The 24258-nt window shown below is 47.6% G+C and overlaps 1 protein-coding gene across 4 annotated transcripts in view; it reads right to left on the bottom strand.

Annotated features, from left to right (window-relative positions):
* The window catches only part of cep131 (centrosomal protein 131), a 117281-nt gene that overhangs the window by 23204 nt on the left and 69819 nt on the right, over positions 1-24258 (bottom strand). For all 4 annotated transcript variants that reach the window (XM_038777085.1, XM_038777087.1, XM_038777086.1 and 1 more), the window contains 6 exons: positions 21989-22105; positions 12578-12680; positions 8460-8661; positions 7210-7317; positions 4858-4975; positions 1771-1845 (listed from right to left, as the gene is read on the bottom strand). In XM_038777085.1, the coding sequence (XP_038633013.1) occupies positions 1771-1845; positions 4858-4975; positions 7210-7317; positions 8460-8661; positions 12578-12680; positions 21989-22105 (723 nt within the window). The remainder of the gene's footprint in view (positions 1-1770; positions 1846-4857; positions 4976-7209; positions 7318-8459; positions 8662-12577; positions 12681-21988; positions 22106-24258) is intronic.

Here is a 24258-nt window from a genome sequence, read left to right as displayed (position 1 = left end):
GCCCGCCGTCACCGGAAGTCTCATCAGTACAGAAGTTAAAACGCACGACAGCAATCTTGCATTGTGTGAGCTTAGGGTGGGTGGGGTCAGGAGGGCATTGGCATCATTGGAGGTGGGCTTCACATCATTGTGGTGGGACCTAACACTGTTGGGAGGTGGGCAGGGCGTGACGTGGGGCCCCCACAAAGAGGGAGCGCGCTGGACCCCCAAAAGTGTAAGTCTGCCTCTCCGGGACAGGTAGGCTACTGGACGGAACGCCTGCCCTTGCCCCAATTAAGGCCCTTAAATGGCTACTTAAAGGCCACTCAAGGGCCTTTTCTTGCCCAGAATCAATTTTTAAAAAATTAATTTAGAGTACCCAATTCTTTTCTTTCCAAGTAAGGTGCAATTTAGCGTGGCCACTCCACCTACCCTGCACATTTTTGGGTTCTGAGGTTGAGACCCACGCAAACGCAGAGAGAACGTGCAAACGCCACACGGACAGTGACCCAGGGTCAGAATCGAACCCAGGTCCTCAGCGCCGTGAGGCAGCCGTGCTAACCACTGCGCCACCGTGCCATTCATATACAATTCTGAAGGGGCTGCAGGGGTAGAGGGGCCTCAAGTGAAGGTGGCAAGGCTGGTTCAGAAAGCAACTACTAAAGCATGTACAATCTTGGAAATCCCCTAGTCGTCACATTCTGGCGCCTGTTCGGGTACACAGAGAGAGAATTCAGAATATCCAATTTATCTTAGAAGCACGTCTTTAGGGACTTGAGGGAGGAAACCGGAGCACCCGGAGGAAACCGACGCAGACACGGGGAGATCGTGCAGACTCTGCACATACAGTGACCCAGCCGGGAATCGAACCTTGGACCCTGGCGCTGTGAAGCTACAGTGCTAACCACTGTGCTACCGTGCAGAAAATAGCTGCAATTATGCCAGTAAGTAGAAGCCGAGTACAGTTTGTAGAATTCAGGGTGAACGAATCTCAGGAGGCATGTTTGAAACACTGTGAGGTGGGCCATTGTTAAAGCTGTCCAATAGGAGCAACGATTGGAGAGAATTCCAAAGAAATATCTTCGAAGATGATCCGAGGATCCGTTGTTAGACGGAGTTTCAATGATATGGTGTTTACTGACATCTGGTCGGGTTCCTGAGAAATCCACGGACTCTGTCTTGGTTGAATCTGTCATTTACTCTGTAGTGTCGTGTGATCCAGCACAGCCTGCCTGTTTATACTTACCCTGAATGTTAGCATATAAAGTAATTGTTTTAACTTTCTGACCATGGACAGTTAAGTAAGGCAGCATGGTAGCACATGTGGCTAGCATCGTGGCTTCACAGTGCCATGGTCCCAAGTTCAATTATCTGCTGGGTCACTGTCTGTGCAGAGTCTGCACGTTCTCCCCGTGTGTGCGTGGGTTTCCTCCGGGTCCTCGGGTTTCCTCCCACAGTCCAAAGATATGCAGGTTAGGTGGATTGGCCAGGCTAAATTGCCCTTAATGTCCAAAAAGGCCAGGAAGGGTTATTGGGTTATGGGGATAGGTGGAAGTAAGGGCTTAAGTGGGCCAGTGCAGACATGATGGGCCAAATGGCCTCCTTCTGCACTGTATGTTCTATGTATGTTTTTGTTTGTTGAAAACCCGTGTAATCGTGTGGCTTTCTTCCAAAAGCAGGCATCTTGAATCTCAAACTTTATGTACTTTAAACAAAATGTTGTTGGTCCCTAACCAGATGCTGGGGTCTGGTAACTGATCAGATAAATATTCTTAACGTAATTACATTTACCTGCTTCTTCATGTAATTTTCTTCCCAGGCATGTTTCTCAATTTCTAGTCTTTCTTTCAAGGATTCAATTTCTGCCTGATCAAATAAGCACACATAAAAAAATTTATAAATTGATTAGTCTGTTTATATGCATTTCCTTCCAACCAAACAAAAGAGTAGATTAAGATCCAAAGTATCTCGGCCAAACTTTAGCACAGTAATTAAAAAAACAAAACAAAAGGCTGTATCTGCTGCCGCTGTAGTTCGGCTGATTGAGGCAGCGGGTAGCTCGGCCTGGAAGGATCCAAGTTCAACCTGTACTGAACTGGCTTACACCTTGGCAAAGGCTACAACTGACATCAGTGCCTCTCGACTTGGCGGGAGGCAGCAAAGCTGTGCAAAATTCATGCTCATGACTGCTGTTCAGTTACTGTAGCTAGAAATGCCATCTGTGGACAGAATCATATCCAGCCGTAATGACCGTTGCCATTGAACAGTCCGCCTACACATACTGTCGAGCCACATACAGGACTAATAGTCACTTTTGTTGACAGATCAGCAAACAATTGAAGTCTACGGAACTAAACCCGTGCAAAAGGTATCTGGTGTTTCCAGTAATAACAGGGAAGGAGAGGAGAGGGACAGCGAGTGTCAACAAGGAGGGAAGATCATTTCCACGAAGGATATTTTGCAACATTGACCAAAGAGACTTCGATATTGCGAGTAAAGCTACCATGATCTTCTATAACCTCTTCACCAAATGAAACAGATTTGGCGCAATATTGATTTCTATAGTATTCGTTTTTCTTTAAATTAAGAATGCCCAATTCTTTTGTTTTTCAATTAAGGGGCAATTTAGTGTGGCCAATCCGCCTACCCTGTAAATCCTTTTAGGTTGTGGGGGTGAGACTCACGCAGACACGGGGAGAATGTGCAAACTCCACATGGACAGTGACCCGGGTCAGGCATCGAACCCGGGTCCTCGGCGCTGTGAGGCAGCAGTGCTAATCACTGAGCCACCATGCCGCCCTACAGTATTAGTTAAGGGCCCTATAGTATTATTTAAATGTCTGACTATTAAGAGTCCTATATTATCACTTAAGTGTCTTATAGTATTATTTATTCTATATCATTTAAGAATCCTACATTATTCGTAGAATCGCGATACTGCAGAAGGAGGCCATTCGACCCACCGAGTCGGCACCAACCCTCTGAAACACCCGGAGGAAACCCACGCAGACACGGGGAGGACGTGCAGACTCCGCACAGACAGCCACCCCCGGTCGTGCTAACCACTGGGCCAGGGGACTGCCCTTTATGATTTAAGAATCCTACATTATTATTGAGTCCTATATTATTATTTAAGAATCGTATATTATTTAAGAGCCCCGTATTATTATTTAGGAGTTCTGCATTATTATTAAAAAGTCCCACATTGTTCAAAATCTGAGATGACCATTCTTTTGCGAGTCTTTGTTTCATTGGTAAGGCTGCCTAAAGGCTAATCCATTGAAAAGGCAAAACGTTACTAAAGTGCTTCAAAGATCTTACAACATTTTAATCGGGTGCCCGTTAACATGGGCTCTGAGCGAATCCTGGAAACTAACACCCTTTGGGACCTGTTGTGACGGGAATCACTGAACCAAAGTAGGAGATGTTGATCAAAATGCTTGCCACTTTCCTCCGTATTCATCTCGGCTTCAAACAATCTCAGTCCCTGCTGTAGCCACAAAGAGCCTGGCCTTTAAAAAAAAAAGTGCAGTCTGACTTTAAGGGGCACCAGCTAGCTTGAAATGGTGCTAAACTCGCACAAATCTGGGTTCTCTGCTGAGGCTGGCAGCTGCTCACTCAGCAGTACCTTCAATACTGAGCTGCAAGCTACAAGCAGCAGGCAGTTTATAAGCTGCCAGTATCACTTTGAACCAGCGCAGGGTAATCATGTGTTGATCAGTCGGCACTGGATTTTTGGGAAATATCCAATGTAGCCCCCAATACTACTAAGATATTGTGTGGGATTTAGCATTCATGTTCACACTGTTTTTTTTAAAACCGTCTCCAAATATTGCAGTTAATGCATTTATTCCTTTTAAATGGAATTCAGAATTCAGAAACAAATAAACAATTGGCAAACTGTCTCATATTTCATCAACAGGCACTTTTAAGTGCCATGATATATTGTTCATGGATGTTGCATGTTGGACAGCATTTATAACTTGCAGCACAGGTTTCGCTGTGTTGAAGGTCTTCCCTGTTTTGGGATTCGACCTGTCCATCCGTGGGTCCTGTACACAGTTAAAGTCCCCCCATGATAGGTCGGAACCGTGGTGCCCTCTGCCTTTATAGTGTGTGTATTCTAACTGATGATTGGCTGCAGTGTTTGTACATGTTGATTGGTCCCTGTGTGTGTCCATCAGTGTGTGTCGACACCATGTAGGGAGGTGGGGGGGAGGGGGGGGGGGGGGAGAGAGAGAGAGAGAGAGAGAGAGGGGGGAGAGAGAGAGAGGAGGGAGACTGGAGAATCCCACCCCATAAACCAGACTTGCATTCCCTGGAATGTCAAAGGTTGACTGGCAATTTATTTGAGGTTTTTTTTAGGATTTTGATCGGAAGAGTAAATAAAGAGAAGTTTTCTTTCATGCTGGAGGAAAGGTCTAGGGTGAATAAACATAACCTCAAATGGAAAAGCAGGCCATCCAGGAGAGAGGTCCTTGAGCAAAGGGGCAGAAACTGTGGAACTCTCTCCCCCAGAAAGCAACAGGTGCCAGCAACTATAACTTTGGGACTGATTTTTGTCAGACAAATTAATAAAGGGTGTGGAGCCAAGGGGTGTGGATGGCATTAAAATACAAGACACCCATGATCTCAGTGAATGGCAGAAGGTGCCGAATGGGCTAATCCCATTCCTACGTATTTAGGATAAACACTGCCGTTCCACTCAATGATCTGCAAACATTTATGTGCAAATAGCTGCTTCTGCGAAACGACACAAGAGTCTGTCAAGCACCTGCACAGAGGTGGGAGAAAAATGGCAAGAAGCAAAGCCACAAGGATTATACAGTACAATAATATTAAATCACCATGCCAATTCTCGACATGCACGAATCATACCTGGTGGCGTCTTTCTTGCTCTTCCTTCGCCTTTTCAAATTCCCCTTTGAGGGCTTTGGTTACAAGGGAAGAATTATTCTCCAGCTGTCGGCGCACTTCATCCAACTCAGTTCGATGCCTATAGTTTTTAAAAATATACAACTGTAAAATATGTGTTTGCAAAGGGCCGAACTATCCCCTGCAGCCTCGCTGCCTACGATAATTAAATTGATAAGATAAGATACATGTTTAATCATTCTAATCAGTCATACCTGCCCACTTTGTCATATTACAATGTCTCCCTGACAGACTTATTTTCTTTACACCTTGCTGTCATGTTTTTCCATCAGAAATAAACGTGTCTGCTCATTAGCAAATGACTGATCAGTGACCCCCACGGTCAATGGATGCATACAAGATGGAAGAGACTTCAAAAACTCACGCCACAGAAAGGGAGAGGAGAGGGGAAGAGATGTGGAGAAGCGGCCGTAAGCACTATCCAAAGGCTTCACGAGACGATGAGCAGTACCAAAATCAGGGAGCTTCCAGGTTTAACTCCTGGTTCGGGTAGAGTTTTCCGAACTCCACCAGGAGAGGTGGGCGGTAAATCCAACCCGAGTCCCCAAGCGGCTTTTACGCCGGCAGAATTTCCCGTTCATGACGCACTGGGTCATGTACAGGCGCCGTCAGGGGCAGTGTCAGGTAGCACTGCTAGGGAAGAGGGGCTTCTGTCGGGGAGGTCGGTAGGGCAGGGGGTGATTACCTCTGCCCATGTTGGGGGGGGGGGGGGATTTTTAAAACATTCTTTAAGACTGGGGCTCCCTGTGAAAAGGGGCCCAATCTCTTGACAGTCGGGGTCGCTGACGACGCGGGGCAGTGTGACGTAGCGGGACCCGCTGAATAAAATTAAAATATATTTCAATTAAGTGTCAAAAAAAAAAAGACGTAAAAAGCCAGCAGTGGAGCCAGTAGGCAGCGCACCATATTTCCCACCTTAGCTCAAATACGATTAAATTCTTCCCAATACAACTGGTCCCAGTCCGCTCAGGTTCTCTTGCCAGACAGCCTAGAGTGGACATCAGCTGACCTTGTATTTGCCTTGAACGTGCTGCTTTGTGCAGCATCCTTAAACCCCATTGTCTGGGCTCACACATGAAACATGACCACTTGGGCACGTTACTAGAAGGCTCGCATGCTGTCATGATTTTCAGGAGGAAAAAAAGATCAAGGAAAAGTCTGAGGGGACACATTTTGGGAGGTCTTACAAGGCAAGGGAATATACAATGAATGGTAGGACCCGAGAATGTGCAGAGGATCAGAGGGACCTTGGGGTGCATGTACATAGATCTCTGAAGAAAGCTGGACTCGTAGATAAAGTGGTTAAGAAGTCATATGGGATACTTGCCTTTATTAACCGAGGCATAGAATGTAAGAGCCACAGCAGGAGTACTGTGTGAAGTTCTGGTTGCCTCACTACAAGAAGGAAGTCATTGCACTGGATAGGGTGCAGAGTAGATTCACCAGGACGTAGCCTGGGCTGGAGCATTTCAGCTATGAAGAGAGACTGGTTAGGCTGGGGTTGTTTTCCCTGGAGCAGAGAAGGCTGAGGGGAGACATGATGAGGTGTATAAAATTGAGAGGCATGGATAGGGTGGAAAGGAAGGAACTTTTCCCCTTTGCAGAGGGGTAAATTTCCAAGGGGGCATAGATTTAAGGTACGGCAGGAGCTTTCGAGGGAATGCGAGGGGAAACCTTTTCACCCAGAGGGTGGTAGACTGCCTGAAAGGCTGGCAGAGGCAGGGAACCCTCACAACATCCAAGAAATATTTAGATCAACGCTGGGCAGCAGGGTAGCATGGTGGTTAGCATAAATGCTTCACAGCTCCAGGGTCCCAGGTTCGATTCCCGGCTGGGTCACTGTCTGTGTGGAGTCTGCACGTCCTCCCCCTGTGTGCGTGGGTTTCCTCCGGGTGCTCCGGTTTCCTCCCACAGTCCAAAGATGTGCGGGTTAGGTGGATTGGACATGCTAAATTGCCCGTAGTGTCCTAATAAAAGTAAGGTTAAGGGGGGGTTGTTGGGTTACGGGTATAGGGTGGATGCGTGGGTTTGAGTAGGGTGATCATGGCTCGGCACAACATTGAGGGCCGAAGGGCCTGTTCTGTGCTGTACTGTTCTATGTTCTATGGAAACGCCATAGCACAATGCTCTGGAACAAATGCTGGAAAATGGGATGAGAGTAGATAGGTGCTTGATGGCCGATCCGGACATGATGGGCCCAAGGGCCTCTTTCCGTGCAGAATAAAACTCGATGGCTCTAAAAAAGCTAAGGGGACAAAATAGCACGACTCAAATTCAGTCTGACGATATTCTCACCGAGCTGCTAGCTGGTTGAGACGTTCCTTCTCTTCAGCCACCTCGGTGTACAGTCTCCTTCGCTGTTGTTGGATAGCTTGCTCCTCTTGTTCAAGCTGTTTCTCATATCTATTGGAACACAATAACTGTCACCAACGCACCATCACCAACCCCATCCCAATGCCTTTCCTTCACCGTAGCTGGCTCGAGATCCTGGATTCTCCTGCCAGACAGCACTATGTCAATGTATCAGCAATCGCATCGTTTGGGAATTAAGCCAATTTTATTGTTAATGACGGGTGATTCTCTTTCACCATTTACAATTATATAGTTAATGCTGTGGGGAAACCTACACCTCATGGACTCAGCAGTTCCAGGAGGCAGCTCACCACCACCAACTTAATAATAATAATAATAACCTTTCACTGTCACAAGTATGAAGTTATTGTGAAAAGCCCCTAGTCGCCACATTCTGGCGCCTGTTCGGGGAGGCCGGTACGGGAATTGAACCCGCGCTGCTGGCCTTGTTCTGCATCACAAACCAGCTGTCTAGCCCACTGAGCTAAACCAGCTCTCCTCAAGGGCAATTAAGGATGGGCAATAAAATTGCTGGCATAGTCCACATCCTGCTAAAATAATTTTTTGTTTTTTAAAGCTTGCAAAAAAACAATTCATCATTTTTCTTTCAAAGAGTGAAAATGTGTCGGCGCTATTGAAGGAAATGAGGAAACGGCGTCGCTTTATCGTGTAAATCAACTGCCTAGTTGAAACAGTCACTTTAAAAGGGCCTGAAATTCATCTGAGCATAACTGCTCACTTTGCCCGTTTCATACTATTCACATCCACTTGATTCCATTCGTTAAAAAAAAGCAAGCCAACAAAAAATGGGAGAATAGCCTAAAATGGCATCTTATGGGGAAGTCTTATAATGCTGAGAGTTTCCCAAGTAGTTAACAAGAAGTCTTCCCATAATCTGATCATTTATGAAAATTAATCTTTCATGGTGAGAAACAAGTTATCTTTAAGTTATATGTTATCTACCGCAACCAATTGGTTGTATAACATCTGTAAACAAAACTCAAACTATAGGCTTAAACTTGTCTGAGGCACAGCTCAAGCCTTTATCTGAAAGGATGCTTGCATGCAACACAACAAAGACCGTTGTTTTGTTTTAGGAAACATTTGTCACTCAGTCTGTGACTCTAGGGTGAATATTTAAGCGTTATTGGACTCGAGAGCTAAGCATTAAAACAATTTTGTTGTCCCCAAACCTCTGTCTGGCGAGATCCCGTTCCCTCTGGCACAGGGTTTCTTTCTCTCGCTCCAGATGCTCCCTCAGCTCTTCCGTCTGTTTGATGTACCTCTGAGCCGCACGCTCATCGGACTGCAGAAGTTCTGCCTCATGCAGAGCTTTCAGCTTCTTGAGCTCCAGCTTGTGCTTGGCTATGAGCTTCTGAATCTCGGGCTCCAAACCTGGAATTCAAACAATTTAGCAATGCGGTTTGGTGGTCAAGGTGCTTCGCTGGAACTCCGTTCAGAACAGAGCGCCATCGCTTTCAAACAGCAACTCACCACCAGCCCTCTGACACAGAAAACCATTCCAAGGTGTTACACAGAGGTGCACCCAGGCAGAAATGGGCGCAATGGCAAAGAATGGGAAGTGGCTGCTTGAGGAGGAATGGGTAACTAAATCTTCAGTCAAAGAGGTATGTTGTAAGGAAGAAAAGAAGGTGGAGAAGTAGAAAAGGTTTAGGGCAGCGATGGGCAACCTGGGCCGGTGAATGGCCGCATAAGTGACCCCCACCCACATTCACCTCACTAGACCACCAAGATTGAAATCAGGCTTGTTCAATGACCCGTGTCTCCATGAATAAGATTAAATGCGTTTAATGCCCGCTGAATATTTCACAATGAGTTATAGAAAATGCTTAATCATTTATATATTAAGAGAACTTTCATCAGCTTCAAACGGTAAATATATAAATGGTGAAAATGTGTTGTCATAGCAGCAGGAAAAACAAACTATGCAGACAGAAATCAGCGGAATGTGGGCAACGGTCAACAAAATGTCTCGTGGGCCGCACTCAGAACCCAGATGGGCCGCCTGTGGCCTCCAAGCTGAAGGGAGTCCACCACTGGTTTAGGGAATGAGTTCCAGAGGAGCCATGGTGGCGAAAGGTGTGGGTGCAAATAATGGAGCAGGGGGATAAGAGGGATGTACAAGAGATCAAAGGTTTATCGGGCTTGAGGAGGTTTCACAGATATGGAGAGGACGGGCCATGAAGGGATTTAAACATGAAGATGGGAATTTTAACTTGGGAGCCCAAAGGGGACCAGGTGCCAAAGTAGGTCAGAGAGGATAGGGGACATGGGAGGCAGGATACAGACAGCAAGATTTTAGGAGAGCTTAAGCTTACGGGGAATTAAAAATGGGCCAGGTGATCACTGGACGTGTAGAGATGATAAAGGCATGGATAAGGGTTCCAGCAGCAGACAGGAAGGGTAAGGCTGGACGTGGAGGATGACATGGCCATGGAATCTACCGTCTATATGACGTAGCACAGGGCTTCCCAAACTGAGCTGTGACCCCCAATGGGTTCGTGAAGTGTAGTTTGGAGGGGGGTGAGCACCGAGGCAGCAATGACTGCCGTGAAGCTCCGACCGAGCGTTAACAGCTGCTAGGCCCCTTTAAATGCTCTTTTTTTTTTAAATGGTGCCTGTGAACTAACTGATGGATCTTTAAGGCCTCGCTCCTGCTCCACAAATGGCAGTGAAACAGCGAATGCTTTTTTTTGCTTAAAAGAAACTCTCAAACCTCCCACTGCAACCTCCTGCCACCACCTGGCAACACACCAACCATTCATCGCTCTTTCGAGCTTCAAAATGGGGTCACAGTGAGGAAAACCATTGGGAAGCACTGGCTGAGCACAACAGGTTTTCCCTTAAGGGGTACGAAATAAAAACAAAGAATGGGGTGTTTCCTTTGCTGGACCGACCACCTTCCTCGTTGTTTGTCACTTGCTGTCGTCAGCCAGGACTGCAATGAGGCCAACTTGCCCACTCCGAACATCACCAGGTGATCCCGATTGATCTGGCTCCTCTGCCGCAAAGTTCAAATTTGCAACTATGCTTTGATCGTTTCCCCATTGCTAAATTCACCCCCATCAGTTACACAAGCTGTGATCGGATCCAATTTCCACAACCTTCCACACACACAGTTGTCCTGCCCACAAAGTACAATGTGCTCCTCTCTCATCGCTGTGTCATTATTGATTGAGCTTCCTCTCGCTCCTCGCTGATGAATTTCTTGGAAGGCTCGTCCGAATGGCACCTCCTCAAGGCAATAACTTTTTTTAAATTTAGAGTACCCAATCCATTTTTTCCAATTAAGGGGCAATTTAGCGTGTTCAATCCACCTAGCCTGCACACTCCTCGAGGCAACAACAATCACACAGCAGGTGTTTGGTGAGTACAAGGGAAGTTTTTTTTAACCTGACTGTAATTGAGGGCAAAACTGTAAACAAAGAATTTCTGGATACCGCCCAGAATGCTAAAGAGAGGAGCGTTTGCAGCTATAGCTACCACCTAACACCTACTTACATATATATATGGGACCTTTAATGTGCTAAACGAACCCAAGGTGCTTCTCCAGAGCCTGAAACACTGGGCTTAGATGTCCAAAATAATAATCGCTTATTGTCACAAGTAAGCTTCAATGAAGTTTCTGTCAAAAGCCCCTAGTCGCCACATTCCGGTACCTGTTTGGGGATGCCAGTACGGGAATTGAACACGCACTGCTGGCCTTGTTCTGCCTTACAAGCCAGCTGTTTAGCCCTCTGTGCTAATCCAGTGGGTGGCCTTCCCGCCGCCTACCTGCCTGACCCAACCTGTCTGAAATGTTATGGGAGGGTGAGGGTGCCAGGGTGCTGCCAGTCAACCTGCCTTTTTTACAATAAATTTAAGGGGCAATTTAGTGTGGCCGATCCACCTACCCTGTGCCATAATATGCACTCATGTTCATAATGAGATGCAGACAGGCAGTGATGGACACACACAGGAACCAATCACCACACAGAATACAGAACAACCAATCACCAGGCAGGGCACTACAGGGTACATTACCAATATATAACACATGAGGCAGGAAGGCTCGGCCTCTTCATACTGGTGATAGCGGTAGCAGCAGTCCGGGTGCAATGTACAGTCAGCACCTACTACAGGTGGCACAGGGCAAGTCTGGGCAAGCCAGACCAAGGTTAGAAAGCTTAGAAAGCTTAGATTGATAGTGTCGACCCACAACGAACTGTGTACATTACTCGGCAAGTTCAATAAAACAGTGTTGAACCATCTACAGCGTTGGAAGCCTGTTTTCAAATGATACTGCATCGAGTTGCAGTCCGTGTTAATCCAACACATATAAGACATCACCCTGCACATCTTTTTGAGTTGTGGGGGGTGAGACCCACGCAGGCACGGGGACAACGTGCAAACTCCACACGGACAGTGACCCGGGGCCGAACCCGGGTCCTCGGCGCCGTGAGGCAGCAGTGCCAACCACTCTGCCACCGTGGCTCGCCCTCCAGTCAGCCTGCCTGCCCTCAAGCCGATTGAGGCCCTTGGAGAGGCCAATAAATGACCATGCAAGGGCCTCATCTAGTCGGCTGGCGGTTTTATACCCACGGTGGGAGAAGGCCCATATCATGAGGTGAGCCCAGCAGCTTCAGCTGCACAGGCTAGTGTCGGGCAAGAGGGGAGTGGGGAGTGGGGAAGGACAAGGAACCTCATTTACAGGCAACCTGGACCGATCGGAGGCATTCAATCGCTGCCCCCCCCCCACCACGGTGGTTCAGCTGGGGGCGGGCACCTCGCAAAACTCAGCCCTTAATTCTGTTTCCCTTCCCACAAACACAGCTGACCTACCCCTGCGTAATTCCACACCATTCGGTTTTCATTTCAGTTTTCCAGCCTCCAAAGCATTTTGCCCTTGTAGAGGGCAGGCAATCAAAAGCTCTATTGAAAAAGATTGATTTTAAGGTTAAATGTTAAGGAAGTGAGAGAGGGAGACAGGCAGGTAAGTTTACTGTGTCACAAACTTTCCCATTATTTGTTCTCTGCAATCTTCAGGATTTATGCCTGTAAGTTGCAGGATAATGGAGTTGTGCTGTGATAAATCCAACACAATAAAATATACATTTTATTTGAAAACATGAACCGTATCTGAACGATAAATTTTTAAATCCCTTTTGGCTTATTTTGATGGCAGTTCGCTTGTCAAACCCTTGGGCACAATACTTCATCATTAGTAGCTAATCACACAATACCTAAGTATAGAGCGGCAGCTAGTCTCTTTTGAGCACTGATTGTAAACTGCAGATTTTAAAACTGGTACCTTTTACAGTAATCTCTTTAATTTTCTTTGTTTTTTCATCTATCCATTTCTCTCGCCGGATTTTTTCTGTTGCACTCATTATTTCTTTCAGCTTCTTGATTTCCTACAGAAAAAAGAAATTGGACAGGACAAAAAGATAGTGATGCAGAAAATAAAAACTATTGGCGTTTTGCACAAGCATAGGATGTCATAGAATCCCTCTAGTGCAAAAGGAGGTCATTCAGCCCATTGAGTCTGCACCAACCCTCCGAAAGAGCACGCTACCTACGCCCACGCCCACATCCCCTTTTCTTGGACACAAAGGGGCTAACCCAGCTAACCCGCACATCTTTGGACTGTGGGAGGAAACCGGAGCACCCGGAGGTGACCCACACAGACACGGGGAGAAAGTGCAAACTCCACACGGACAATTGCCCGATGCCGGAATCGAACCCGGGTCCCTGCCGCTGTGAGGCAACAATGCTAACCACTGTCCCACCGTGCCCTCGCAAAGCACGTTACAACCAATGAGTATAATCACTGATGTAACGTCGGAAGCACAGCAGTCAATTTGCAAACAGCAAGCTTGTACAAACAACGGCGGAATATAGAGACCACAGGTCGAAACTCCGCTACGCTGAACACATTCACAAACTGAACGTTACTTTTGAACAGACCAACGTGAGCCAACATGAACCTCACCGACCTTCTGTGCGGGAAGTCTGTGATCTGAGCCAACACGACGCACCCTGACTGGACCCGACCACTGGCAGAGGGGCAACGTTTTATTCAGTGATACGTGTGGCTTTTCCAGCCATTTCATTTATTGTAGATTGTGGCTAGCCTGGGCTTACGAAGGCCTAGGCCAACCATACATACATCCGAAAAACAAAAACATCTGAATACCAAAACACAAGAGGAGCCAAGGGTACTCGATCTGTACATAATCTTTTTACACGGTATTGATTGAAGGTGCGTTTTGGTCATGGCACTGGGAGAACTTTATGTTTCTCACTGAATGTGGGTGTCGCTGGAAAGGCCAGCCTAACGCACCCCTAACTGCCCTTGAACTGGGTGGCTTACTGGGTCATTTCAGAAGGCAGTTAAAAGTCAACCGCACTGCTGTGGATCTGGAGTCACGTGTAGGTCAGACCAGGTAAGGATGGCAGATTTCCTTCCCTGAAGGACAATAGTGAATCAAATGGGTTTTCACCTCATTACTGAGACAAGCTTTATCTTCCAGCTTCATTAACGGACTTTAAATTCTACCAGTTGCCATGTGTTAATGTTGCAATATTGTCACAATGAAATGCATGCTCCAGTTGTAAGTGAGGGCAGCTGTTATTACTCGGGGAAGGATTAGTGCATTATTCTCAAGTACATATAAGAGCCGCTCTTCACCTGTGGAAGGGAGAGGGAGAGAGTCTGGTTCCAGATTCCTCCTTTACTCACCGAATGAGTCACAAATTCTAACACCAGGGTGGGATTTTAACCCACATCCTCGGAGCATTAGCCTGGACCTTCGGATCACCAATCCAGTGACATTGCCACGATGTCACCGTCTTCCCATGTATTTATTTCCAAAATAGTGCCATGGAATCTTTTACGTCAGTGATGGGCAACCTAGGCTAGTGAGTGGGCCGCATGAGTGACCCTCTGTCACCTCCGTGAGCCGCAAGATTGAAATCGGGCTTGTTCATCAACCAAGACCCTTGAGTAAGATTGAATACATTTAATACACACCAAATATTTCACAAGTTATAGAAAATGCTTAATCATTCATTTATTAATAGAACTGTCAGCAAACTCAAGTGGTAAAAAAACTAGTCATGCTTATAGGACGCAGAGGGAGGGCACGTCTCTCACAGTCAATGTTGTGAACAATCAGCCCGCTCCTCACTTCACTCGCCCTCGCTTTACGCGTGAATTACTTCAGTCATAACGGTAGGAAAAAAACGATGTGGACGGAAATCAGCGGAATGTGGCAACCCTACACATGGTCAACGGCTGACAAAATGTTTTGTGGGCCGCATGTGGCCCCCTTGGGCTGCAGGTTGTCCACCACTGGTTTAAGCCCACCTGAGAGGGTAGACACAAAATGTGCTCTTCATGTCTCTTCCGAAAGACAGAGGTGAGTGGGGGGGTAAGGGGGAGACTTTCCGGCCCCCACCAAAGTGTTCCCCCCCCCCCCCCCCCCCCCCACTGCCAGTAACTTAGATAGTGAGACACTCCCTCAGGAGTGCTCTGGAACGTCAATCAAGTTGGACTATGACTCTCCATTAGAAAAACGTACAATTTTTTTAAAAAAAATAATTTTTATTGAGATTTTTGAAAAATGTATACCAACAGAACAATAATAATAACAATAATAAACACCCCCCGGTACCCATAACAACGCATACAACGAACCCCCCCCACCCCCCCAACCCAATAAACAACAAAATAAATTAATAAATTAAATTAACATAACATAAACAGTGCCCCCCACTTTCTCCTCCCCCCCACTTTCTCCCCCTTTCTCTCCCCCTCCCCCCCTTTCCTCCCCCTCCCCCCCTCCCCCCTTCCTCCCCCTCCCCCCCTTCTCCCCCTCCCCCCCTCTCCCCCTTCCTTTCTCCCCCTCCCCCCCCTTTCTCCCCCTCCCCCCCTTCCTTTCTCCCCCTCCCCCCCTTCCTCCCCCTCCCCCCCCTTTCTCCCCCCCCCTCCCTTTCTCCCCCCCCCCTCCCTTTCTCCCCCCCCCTCCCTTTCTCCCCCCCCCCTCCCTTTCTCCCCCCCCCCCATTCTCCCCTCCTCCCCCCCCGGGTTGCTGCTGCCGCTGACCTAGTTCTCTATCTTTGAGCCAAAAAGTTGAGGAAAGGCTGCCACCGCCTAAAGAACCCTTGTACCGACCCCCTCAGGGCAAATTTGACCTTCTTCAGCTTAATGAATCCCGCCATGTCATTGATCCAGGTCTCCAGAAAAACGTACAATTGAAGAGTGAAAAACGCCTCAGGTTTAACAGCGTTAATTTTAAACAAAGGTCTAAAACGCAGAAGTTAAATAGAGATATAGAGACCTGGGGCGAAACTCTCTGACCCCACGCAGGGTCGGAGAATCGGCTGGCGGCGGCGTTATTCCCGCTCCCCGCCGGGTTTTGAATTCTCCGAGCGGCCAAAAACCGGCGTTCTGCAAATCCCGCTGGCAGCCTCTGAGAACAGCTGGCGCCGGCGGGATTTCATTTAATTTTTACTGTCAACAAATCTCTGGCCCGGATGGGCCGAAGTCCCGCCGACGTGGCCACGGGTCATGTCGGCGAAAATCACAGTAGATTTCTAACGGCGTCAACCATTAATGATGGTTGACGCCGTTCAGTTACCAATATCGAGTGCGGGGCGGGGGGGGGAGGGAGGAGGAGAGTACCAGCGTTTGTGTGGGGGGTGGGGTGGTGGTGGGGAGAGAGTCCCAGCGTTTGTGGGATGGTGGTGGGGGGGGGAGAGAGAGAGTACCGGCGTTTAGGGTGGTGGTGGGGGGGGGGAGAGTACCGGCGTTTGTGGGGTGGTGGTGGGGGGGGGGGAGAGAGAGAGTACCGGCGTTTAGGGTGGTGGGGGGGGAGAGAGAGTAACCGGCGTTTGTGGGGTGGTGGTGGGGAGAGAGTACCGGCATTTGTGTGGGGGGGGGGGGGGGAGAAAGAGAGAGTCCCGGCATTTGTGTGGGGGGGGGGGGGGAAAGAGAATACCGGCGTTTGTGTGGGGGGGGGGGAAGAGAGTACCGGCGTTTGTGGGGGTGGTGGGGGGGGGAGAGAGAGTACTGGCGTTTGTGGGGTGGTGGTGGGGGGAGTAGGGGTGGTGGGGTAGGGGTGGGTAGGGGTGGGGGAGGGTAGGGGTGGGGGTGTAGGGGTGTGGGGCGGTGTGGGGTGGGTAGGAGTGGGGGGGTGGGTAGGGGTGGGTGGGGGGGTAGGGGTAGGGGTTGTGGGAGGCGGCAGCGGCGTGCAGGGGGGGGCGATGGTGCGTTGGCCCCGGGCATCCATTGGATGGGGGCATCAGCAGATCTTCCTCAAGGCTCCCCTTCCTCCCAGCTGCCTTGTCTTTGTTTGAGAGAGACAGAGGGAGATTGTGAGGACAGACAGAGAGAGAGAGGGGGAGTCCCATCCGTCCTCTGGCTGAGAGCAGGGCTTTGGTGAGTATATTGCAATCTGCCTAAACCCAGGAATATTGCCTGGTTAGAATGCAGAGGGAAATGCTGGGATCCCGGGGTGGGAGATGTGTCTGGATTTGTCTATTTCAGCTTCAGCCTCTGCGATTTCAGGTCAGTTTCACAACAACAGGAAAAACGCGCGGAGAGAGAGGAAAAACTTTTGGCAAAGTTTCTGGGTTCTGCCTTTATAATTCACAGCGCAGAAAGGGTTCTGCGCTGTGAATTATCAATGCACCTTTTCTAATCCTGGGGAGAAACAACCTTTTGAAGAGTCTGAGGAAATAAGCAGGAATTTGGATTAATTCTACCACCCCACCCCCTGGGCCACTTTCTCCTCCCTCCCCCTTTCTCCTCCTCCCCCTTTCCCCTCCCTCCCCCTCCCTTTCTCCTCTCTCCCCCACACCCCTACACCCCCCACCCCTACCCCCCACACCCCTACCCCCCCCCCCCCGAGAGGAGAAAGGGGCACAAATGCCGGGACTCTCTCTCTCTCCCCCCCCCACACAACGCCGGAACTCTCTCTCTCTCCCCCCCCCCCCCACACAAATGGCAGGACTCTCTCTCTCCCCCCCACACACAAACGGCGGGACTCTCTATCCCCCCCCCCCCACAAACGCCGGGACTCTCTCTCTCTCTTCCCCCCCCCCACACAAACGGCGGGACTCTCTCTCTCCCCCCCCCCCACAAACGCCGGGACTCTCTCTCTCTCCCCCCCCACACAAACGCCGGGACTCTCTCTCCCCCCCCCACACAAACGCCGGGACTCTCTCTCTCTCCCCCCCTACACAAACGCCGGGACTCTCTCTCCCCCCCCCAAACGCCGGGACTCTCTCCCCCCCAAAACGCTGGGACTCTCTCTCTCCCCCCCCAAACGCCGGGACTCTCTCCCCCCCAAAACGCTGGGACTCTCTCTCTCCCCCCCCAAACGCCGGTACACTCTCTCTCTCCCCCCCAAACGCCGGCACTCTCTCTCTCCCCCCCCAAACGCCGGGACTCTCTCTCTCCCCCCCCCCAAACGCCGGGACTCTCTCTCTCTCCTCCCCCCCCAAACGCCGGGACTCTCTCTCTCCCCCCCCCCCAAAACGCCGGGACATCTCTCTCGTCCCACCCTAAACGCCGGGACTCTCTCCCCCCCCCCAAATGCCGGGACTCTCTCTCTTCCCCCCCCCCCAAACGCCGGGACTCTCTCTCTCCCCAACCCCAAACGCCGGGACTCTCTCTCTCTCCCCCCCAACGCCGGGACTCTCTCTCCCCCCCCCCAAACGCCGGGACTCTCTCTCTCCCCCTCCCAAACGCCAGGACTCTCTCTCTCTACCCCCCCCCCAAACGCCGGGGGCCCTCTCTCCCCCCCCCCCAAACGCCGGGACTCTCTCTCCCCCTCCCCAAACGCCGGGACTCTCTCTCTCTCCCCCCCCCCCCCCAAACGCCAGGGCCCTCTCTCCCCCCCCCCCCCCCAAACGCCGGGACTCTCTCTCTCCCCCTCCCCAAACGCCAGGACTCTCTCTCTCTCCCCCCCCCCCAAACGCCAGGGCCCTCTCTCCCCCCCCCCCAAACGCCAGGACTCTCCTCTCTCTCCCCCCCCCCAAACGCCGGGCCCCTCTCTCCCCCCCCCCCCCAAACGCCGGGTCTCTCTCTCTCCCCCCCCCCCCAAACGCCGGGACTCTCTCTCTCCCCCCCCCCCAAAAACGCCGGGACTCGCCACTTCCGCAGCGGGTGAAACTGACGCGTATCGCATCAGTCCGCTGCTGGCCCTTTCGGGAACGGAGATTAATGGCTTAAAAGAAGGCCCCGACGCCGGAGTCATCCGCACCGCTATTGCCCGCCGGAAATGGGCGTCACGTCGGTCCGCAGAGAATTTCGCCCCTGATTACTTCATAAAGCAGCACAGTAAAGCACTTAACCTAGTTATAAAGAAAATAATTAAAACTGCAAGGTTAATGATTAAAAGAAAGTAGGTCCTCTACAGTGCAGTAATGACTTACTAATCAAATTGTACATTGTGTAGGCAAGGATGCTGTGCCACACTGCACTGTAACAGAAGATATATCCAAATTGTGTGCAATCAGCAGGGTCCAGAATTAATAAGCCACCGCGGGCCTGAACAGAGCCGTAAAATAAATCGCTGATCAAAACCAAAAGAATCAAGAGACATAAAAGCTTTCCTCAGGGGTCCAATACATTATTTTTTTCGTCAGGTGTGACTTTAAACTTGATTCAAAATGGCATGCGTCTCGAGTATTTTATCATAAAGGGTTAAAATATTGTATCCATTTGGAAGATGAAAGGCTCGATTCAACCAAATTGGGGGGGGGGGGGGGGGGGGGGGGGAGTCCCACAGCGAGCGTGTTTCCCTGGCGCTTGCCAAAAAATCCCACCCAATAATTCCATTTATTTTTCCTGAACTTAAAACCGGAGAGTTAACAGGTGAAAAAAAAATCAACAGAAACAACTTTAGAAGGAACGTGTTTCCAATTCCCTGCACAAAATAGAAGCCAAAAGGGGGTTAAGCTTTCACTATTAGCAACCTCTTCAGTCCACCCTCCTCCACAGAACTTCATTCCGCTGTCAACATATGACGCTGTCAACATTTGAGTCCAACGCCGGCATCTCCACATCATGGCTACCATCGACACCGCAAACTGCCGGCTCAAAGTGGAGAGGATCTCCAGGAAGATGGCGCATATAGACACTGACATTAAGTTTCTACAAAGATGCAAAAAAAGACCCGCACATGCTCGCAATCCAGGCATTGTCTGGCATCTCTGACTTTGTCCATATAAATGTTTCTGGAACATACCTCTCCATTCACCTGAGGAAGGAGCTGCGTTCCGAAAGCCAGTGATTCGAATCAAACCTGTTGGACTTTAACCTGGTGTTGTAAGAATTCTTAACATATCATGCAGGGGCAGCACGGTGGCACAGTGGTTAGCATTGTTGCCTACGGCGCTGAGGACCCGGGTTCGAATCCCGGCCCTGGGTCACTGTTCGTGTGGAGTGCGCACATTCTCCCCGTGTCTGCGTGGGTCCCCACAACCCAAAAGATGTGCAGGTTAGGTGGATTGGCCACACTAAATTGCCCCTTAATTGGAAAAAATAATTGGGAACGCTAAATTTATTTTAAAAAAGAAAGAAAAAAAACATATGATGCAGCTAAATCGAGGCGTGCTCTATACTAATGCCACTAGTTGGTACAGAGACGGTAATAGAATGCTTCCCAACTGGCTACAGTACACAGACCTTTTCCATTCCTGACTTAATTGGATTCAATCCTAATTTTGGAATTCATCTTCCAGGGTGCGGAGAATGCCACGTGTAAGCAACTATAATAGGACGGCAACGATTATTACACTGATACTGTTGTAAGTAGCTAAATAAATCGAGTATCAATACTAAGATTTGAATTTTTAAAAGTTACAGAATCTTCTGTGAGAGCATTGGTAGAATTGAAAATAGATCTGGATAGAACAGGGAAAATGTTTTCATGGCAATGACAATTAAAAACAGCGTTACTTCTTCACTGATTCATCTAAACATATTGCTAAGTTTTCAGGACTGAATTCTTAAATGATTAAATCACAAATAAAATGTTTGATCATTTATATATTAACTGTGATAGTTCACACGTGCGCAACTTTGTTTTAAATTTCATGCTTCAGTACACTTCGCTTTCTCTTCACATCGTGTAAATCTTTCGCCTTAATTTTTATGCTACATATAATGTTGACGGAAGTCCCGTGGCGTTAACAAAAAAATTTCAAGTTGATGGACCTCTTTCTTGTGCTTGTTCATCGAAATCTCAGACTAGCTATTTGCAGTGAGCTTGAAAGAATTTAAACCTCACCGCCAATTGCAGAACGTCACAGTGAAAACAAAATAACAGAGACCGTGTGCCTACTTTGTGGCTTCGCATAAAGGTTTATGTATATTATTCCCACCACAATGCTCTTGTCTGCACTTTCTTTTACTTGTTCAAAGATTTCATGTTGAGCGAAGATTATTGTACCGTTGTAGATATTTTTCGAGTTCCATCTTTGAGCAGAGATTCTAATATCTTTCCTGCCACCAATTTTCAGCTAATTTGACTATCGTTGGTGGGATTTGTCTTCTCCCTTTTCAATGTAGGAATCAGATTTTTAATTTGTGTCTTCATTAGTGTCTTATGTCCATTTTGTTTTCACTACCTTTTGCAAGACACCACTTTCAAATCACGTTGGCTTTGCAAAACTATCGAGGTTCAGCACAGTCAGAAGGATATCTTGGCTTTCACCAATTGGACAGTCCGGCAACTAGTCAACGCAGTTAAGGAAGACATAGCAGAGGATAAATACCTGTCTATAACAACATTGAGCAGAAACGCAAACAGTGCCAGAGAGCTGGTGGATAGCTCATGTTTTTCCCTGCCTTGGAAAGTTTTGTTATGGTGAAGGCACTACAGAAGTACACATTGCTGAAGACACCTGATTGCAGGGTATAGACAATACCAAGGAAAACTGCGACAAAGTCAATGGCACTAAGCTTGCAGTATGGGCAGGTAAATGGAAACGAACACATGGGGAACGCAACGAACGCAAGGGGACTGTGCAGATGCAAAAATCTTTTTAAAAGTAGTGAAGCAGCTGAACATAAGAGTCCAAACAAAGCACTGGGATTCATTTCCAGAAGAATTCAATTCAAAATCACAGAAGTTACGTTAAATTTGTATAGTTTCTCGGTTTGACCATATTTAGAGTAATGTGCATGGTTCTGGTCACCATATTGTATAGAAATAGCGGAGAATGTACAAGAAACATAGAATGGAATGTTACTGTAACTGAGAGGGTACAATTGTCAGAGAAGATTGAGCAGGGCAATACCCATTTCTCTTGAGAAAGACCTCTAGAGGACCTAGTGGATCCCTTTAAAATTATGAAGGTGTTTGAGGGTAATGGTAGTGAAGATGTTTCCACATTCACGAAGTTCAAAGCAAGAGGCTATACATTGAAGTTAGTTCCTAATAGACTAATTTACGAATGCGGGAGAAACTGGTCTCCTCACAGGACGGCGACAATGTGAAATTTACTACCACCGGAGGTGAATTTAATAATTTAAGGGAAGCTAAGTAAATATGTGAGGGTAAATGGAATAGAAAGATAGAGTGAGATGATATAAGATAGATGGAGGCTGGTGGAGTATATGCATTGCCACAGATCAGTTGGGCCAAATGGCCCGTTTCGGTCTGCAAATTCTGTGTGATTCTAGATAGTTAAATTTGGAGTCTCTCACCATTTCATGTTGATCTTGCATCTGTTGGATTTTCTTCATGTATTTCTGGTCCACCTGCTTCAGTTCATTTACCATCGACTCGCACTTTGCATTTAACCCCTTCTTGTCGTCTATCAGCTGCCAAGGACAAATGATGATGTAACTCAAACACTTTCCATCAACATGACAAAACATCAAGCGAAAGTACATTTAAACTCAACCCTCATCACGACCCAATATACACACATGATCATTAGTTCATTGCAATTGTTTAAATATAATTGTACCAGAAAAATAAAGAATACATTTACACTTTGAAAGAATAACTGCACCGATAATGATCTAACAATGACGATGCCAAAGATGAATAAGTTAATAAAGTTCAAATGCAATATAAATTAATGCTGATTGTTACAACCATAGCAGATGTTATTTGCTAAATAATCTAAACCTCGGAGGAAACCAGTCTTCCTGTTCATAGCTTTCCTTTTTGCATTTTGAAAACGAAAAGAAAAAACTACTGATCCGAGTAGAATAGAACTCGAGTGACATTTTTAGAATTTTAAGAATGTGAAGATTTATTAACAAGAAGAAAAAACTTCAACACGTCAGATTAATGTTACGTAGTTAAGACAGTGTTACAAAATATCAAACCCCCCAAAAAATCACTTGGTCATAACACACATATACTATCTTTTAGGCAATAACTCCCTCTTACATTTTTTACTATAAAAATTCCAACAAATCCCAAATATTACCCACGGAAAAACTGCTGTCACTTTAATAAAGGTATACCCCATGACACCTCACATGCTTCTCCTCTGCTGTGGAAATCCCAAAAGGTTCAGAAACAAACAGCTTTTTGAAAATAAAGACTTTTCTGGCTTGACCAAATGTCTGTTACAACCTTGACACCTTTTCCCAGCACAGACTGGTTACTGGCCATCTCCGCTAGGCAGCCGCCACAACTCAGCTTGGCTTGTTTCATTAAATACCCTTTCCTTTGTCATCTCCGATTCCATTGTAATGAACCTACACCACATGGACAGCAATGGTTCAAGAAGGCAGATACCATCACCTCAAGGGCAACTAGGGCAGAGCAATAAATTCTGGCCGAGCCAGTGTCACCCACATCCTGTAAATGAATTTTAAAAAACAACTCTTTGAACACAACTTTTCCAAAATACAAAAATCTTTCATGTTTTCCTATTGTCTCCACTTTTGGGTCAATAAACAATTAAGAACTTTCCCCTGTTTACTTGCAATAGTCCCTTGTCACTTCTACACTCCCTTGAAATTATCAACTGAAGACCCAAATCCTTACCTATCTCCTAATGCAAATTGTAAACCCAACTCATTTACTTGAAAATACAACCTCACCATAGCCTCTCACGACAAATGTATGAACATACTACCTTAACCTTTTATCTCTCAGCTATCGTAGACAACCCATCTCTATTAACCTTTCCCCCAGTTTAATTAATCATGGACATAGGCGCACAGCCTACTTTACAAAATACAACCATATACCCAAAAGGATTTTAAAAAAACCTTTATCATCACTCAATTCAAAGTTATTGTTAATTGTCGAGTTTTAATTTTATCTACCAAACTTTTCCTTTGCCCTTGGTAACACAAACCTACAGCACCATAGTCATTAGCCCATCATGTCGGCCCATGGGCTCTTTGGTTGACCAATAAAACAAGGTGTCAATCTTTGCTTTCCTGTGGCACGCTTGTCTCCGAGTCAGACGGTTACAGATTCAGGTTCCACTCCAACAACCAGAGCACAAAATCTAGGGTTCCCATTCCAGCGCAACACTGAGGGAAATAGTGGAGGTACCGATACGTGGATGAGAAGTTAACCCTGGGCACCATCTGCCCCCTCTGGTGGGCATAAAAGCATTATTCAAAGACGAACAAGGGAGTTTTCCAGCCCGGAATCCTGATTGACATTTATCCCTCATCCAGCGTAACTACATGGTTGTTGAAAGGTGACTTGTGCCAATTGGCACAGGAATGGAGGTATCATTAGTCTGGCCTCATCCTTTCCTGGCCCAATGTCCACAAATTAACACTTTCAGACACCCCCCCCCCCCCCCCCCCCCCACCCACCACAAAAAAAAGAGCAATTACTTTACCACAGATTAGAACTGAATGAGTACGACTTAAATTATGACTAAAGTGGCTGAACCATCTGGGGAATGATCTCTTTCTTAAGTACCTATTTCTAATTGAACAGAGAGATAATGTCCATGCAGAGAATATGTGGGCGTGGGAGAAGAACCCAA

The sequence above is a fragment of the Scyliorhinus canicula genome, chromosome 18, assembly GCF_902713615.1.
Source record: "Scyliorhinus canicula chromosome 18, sScyCan1.1, whole genome shotgun sequence".
Classification (NCBI taxonomy): Eukaryota; Metazoa; Chordata; class Chondrichthyes; order Carcharhiniformes; family Scyliorhinidae; genus Scyliorhinus; species Scyliorhinus canicula.
Note: the sequence above shows the minus strand (reverse complement) of the source record. Positions and strands in the feature narration are given on the sequence as shown.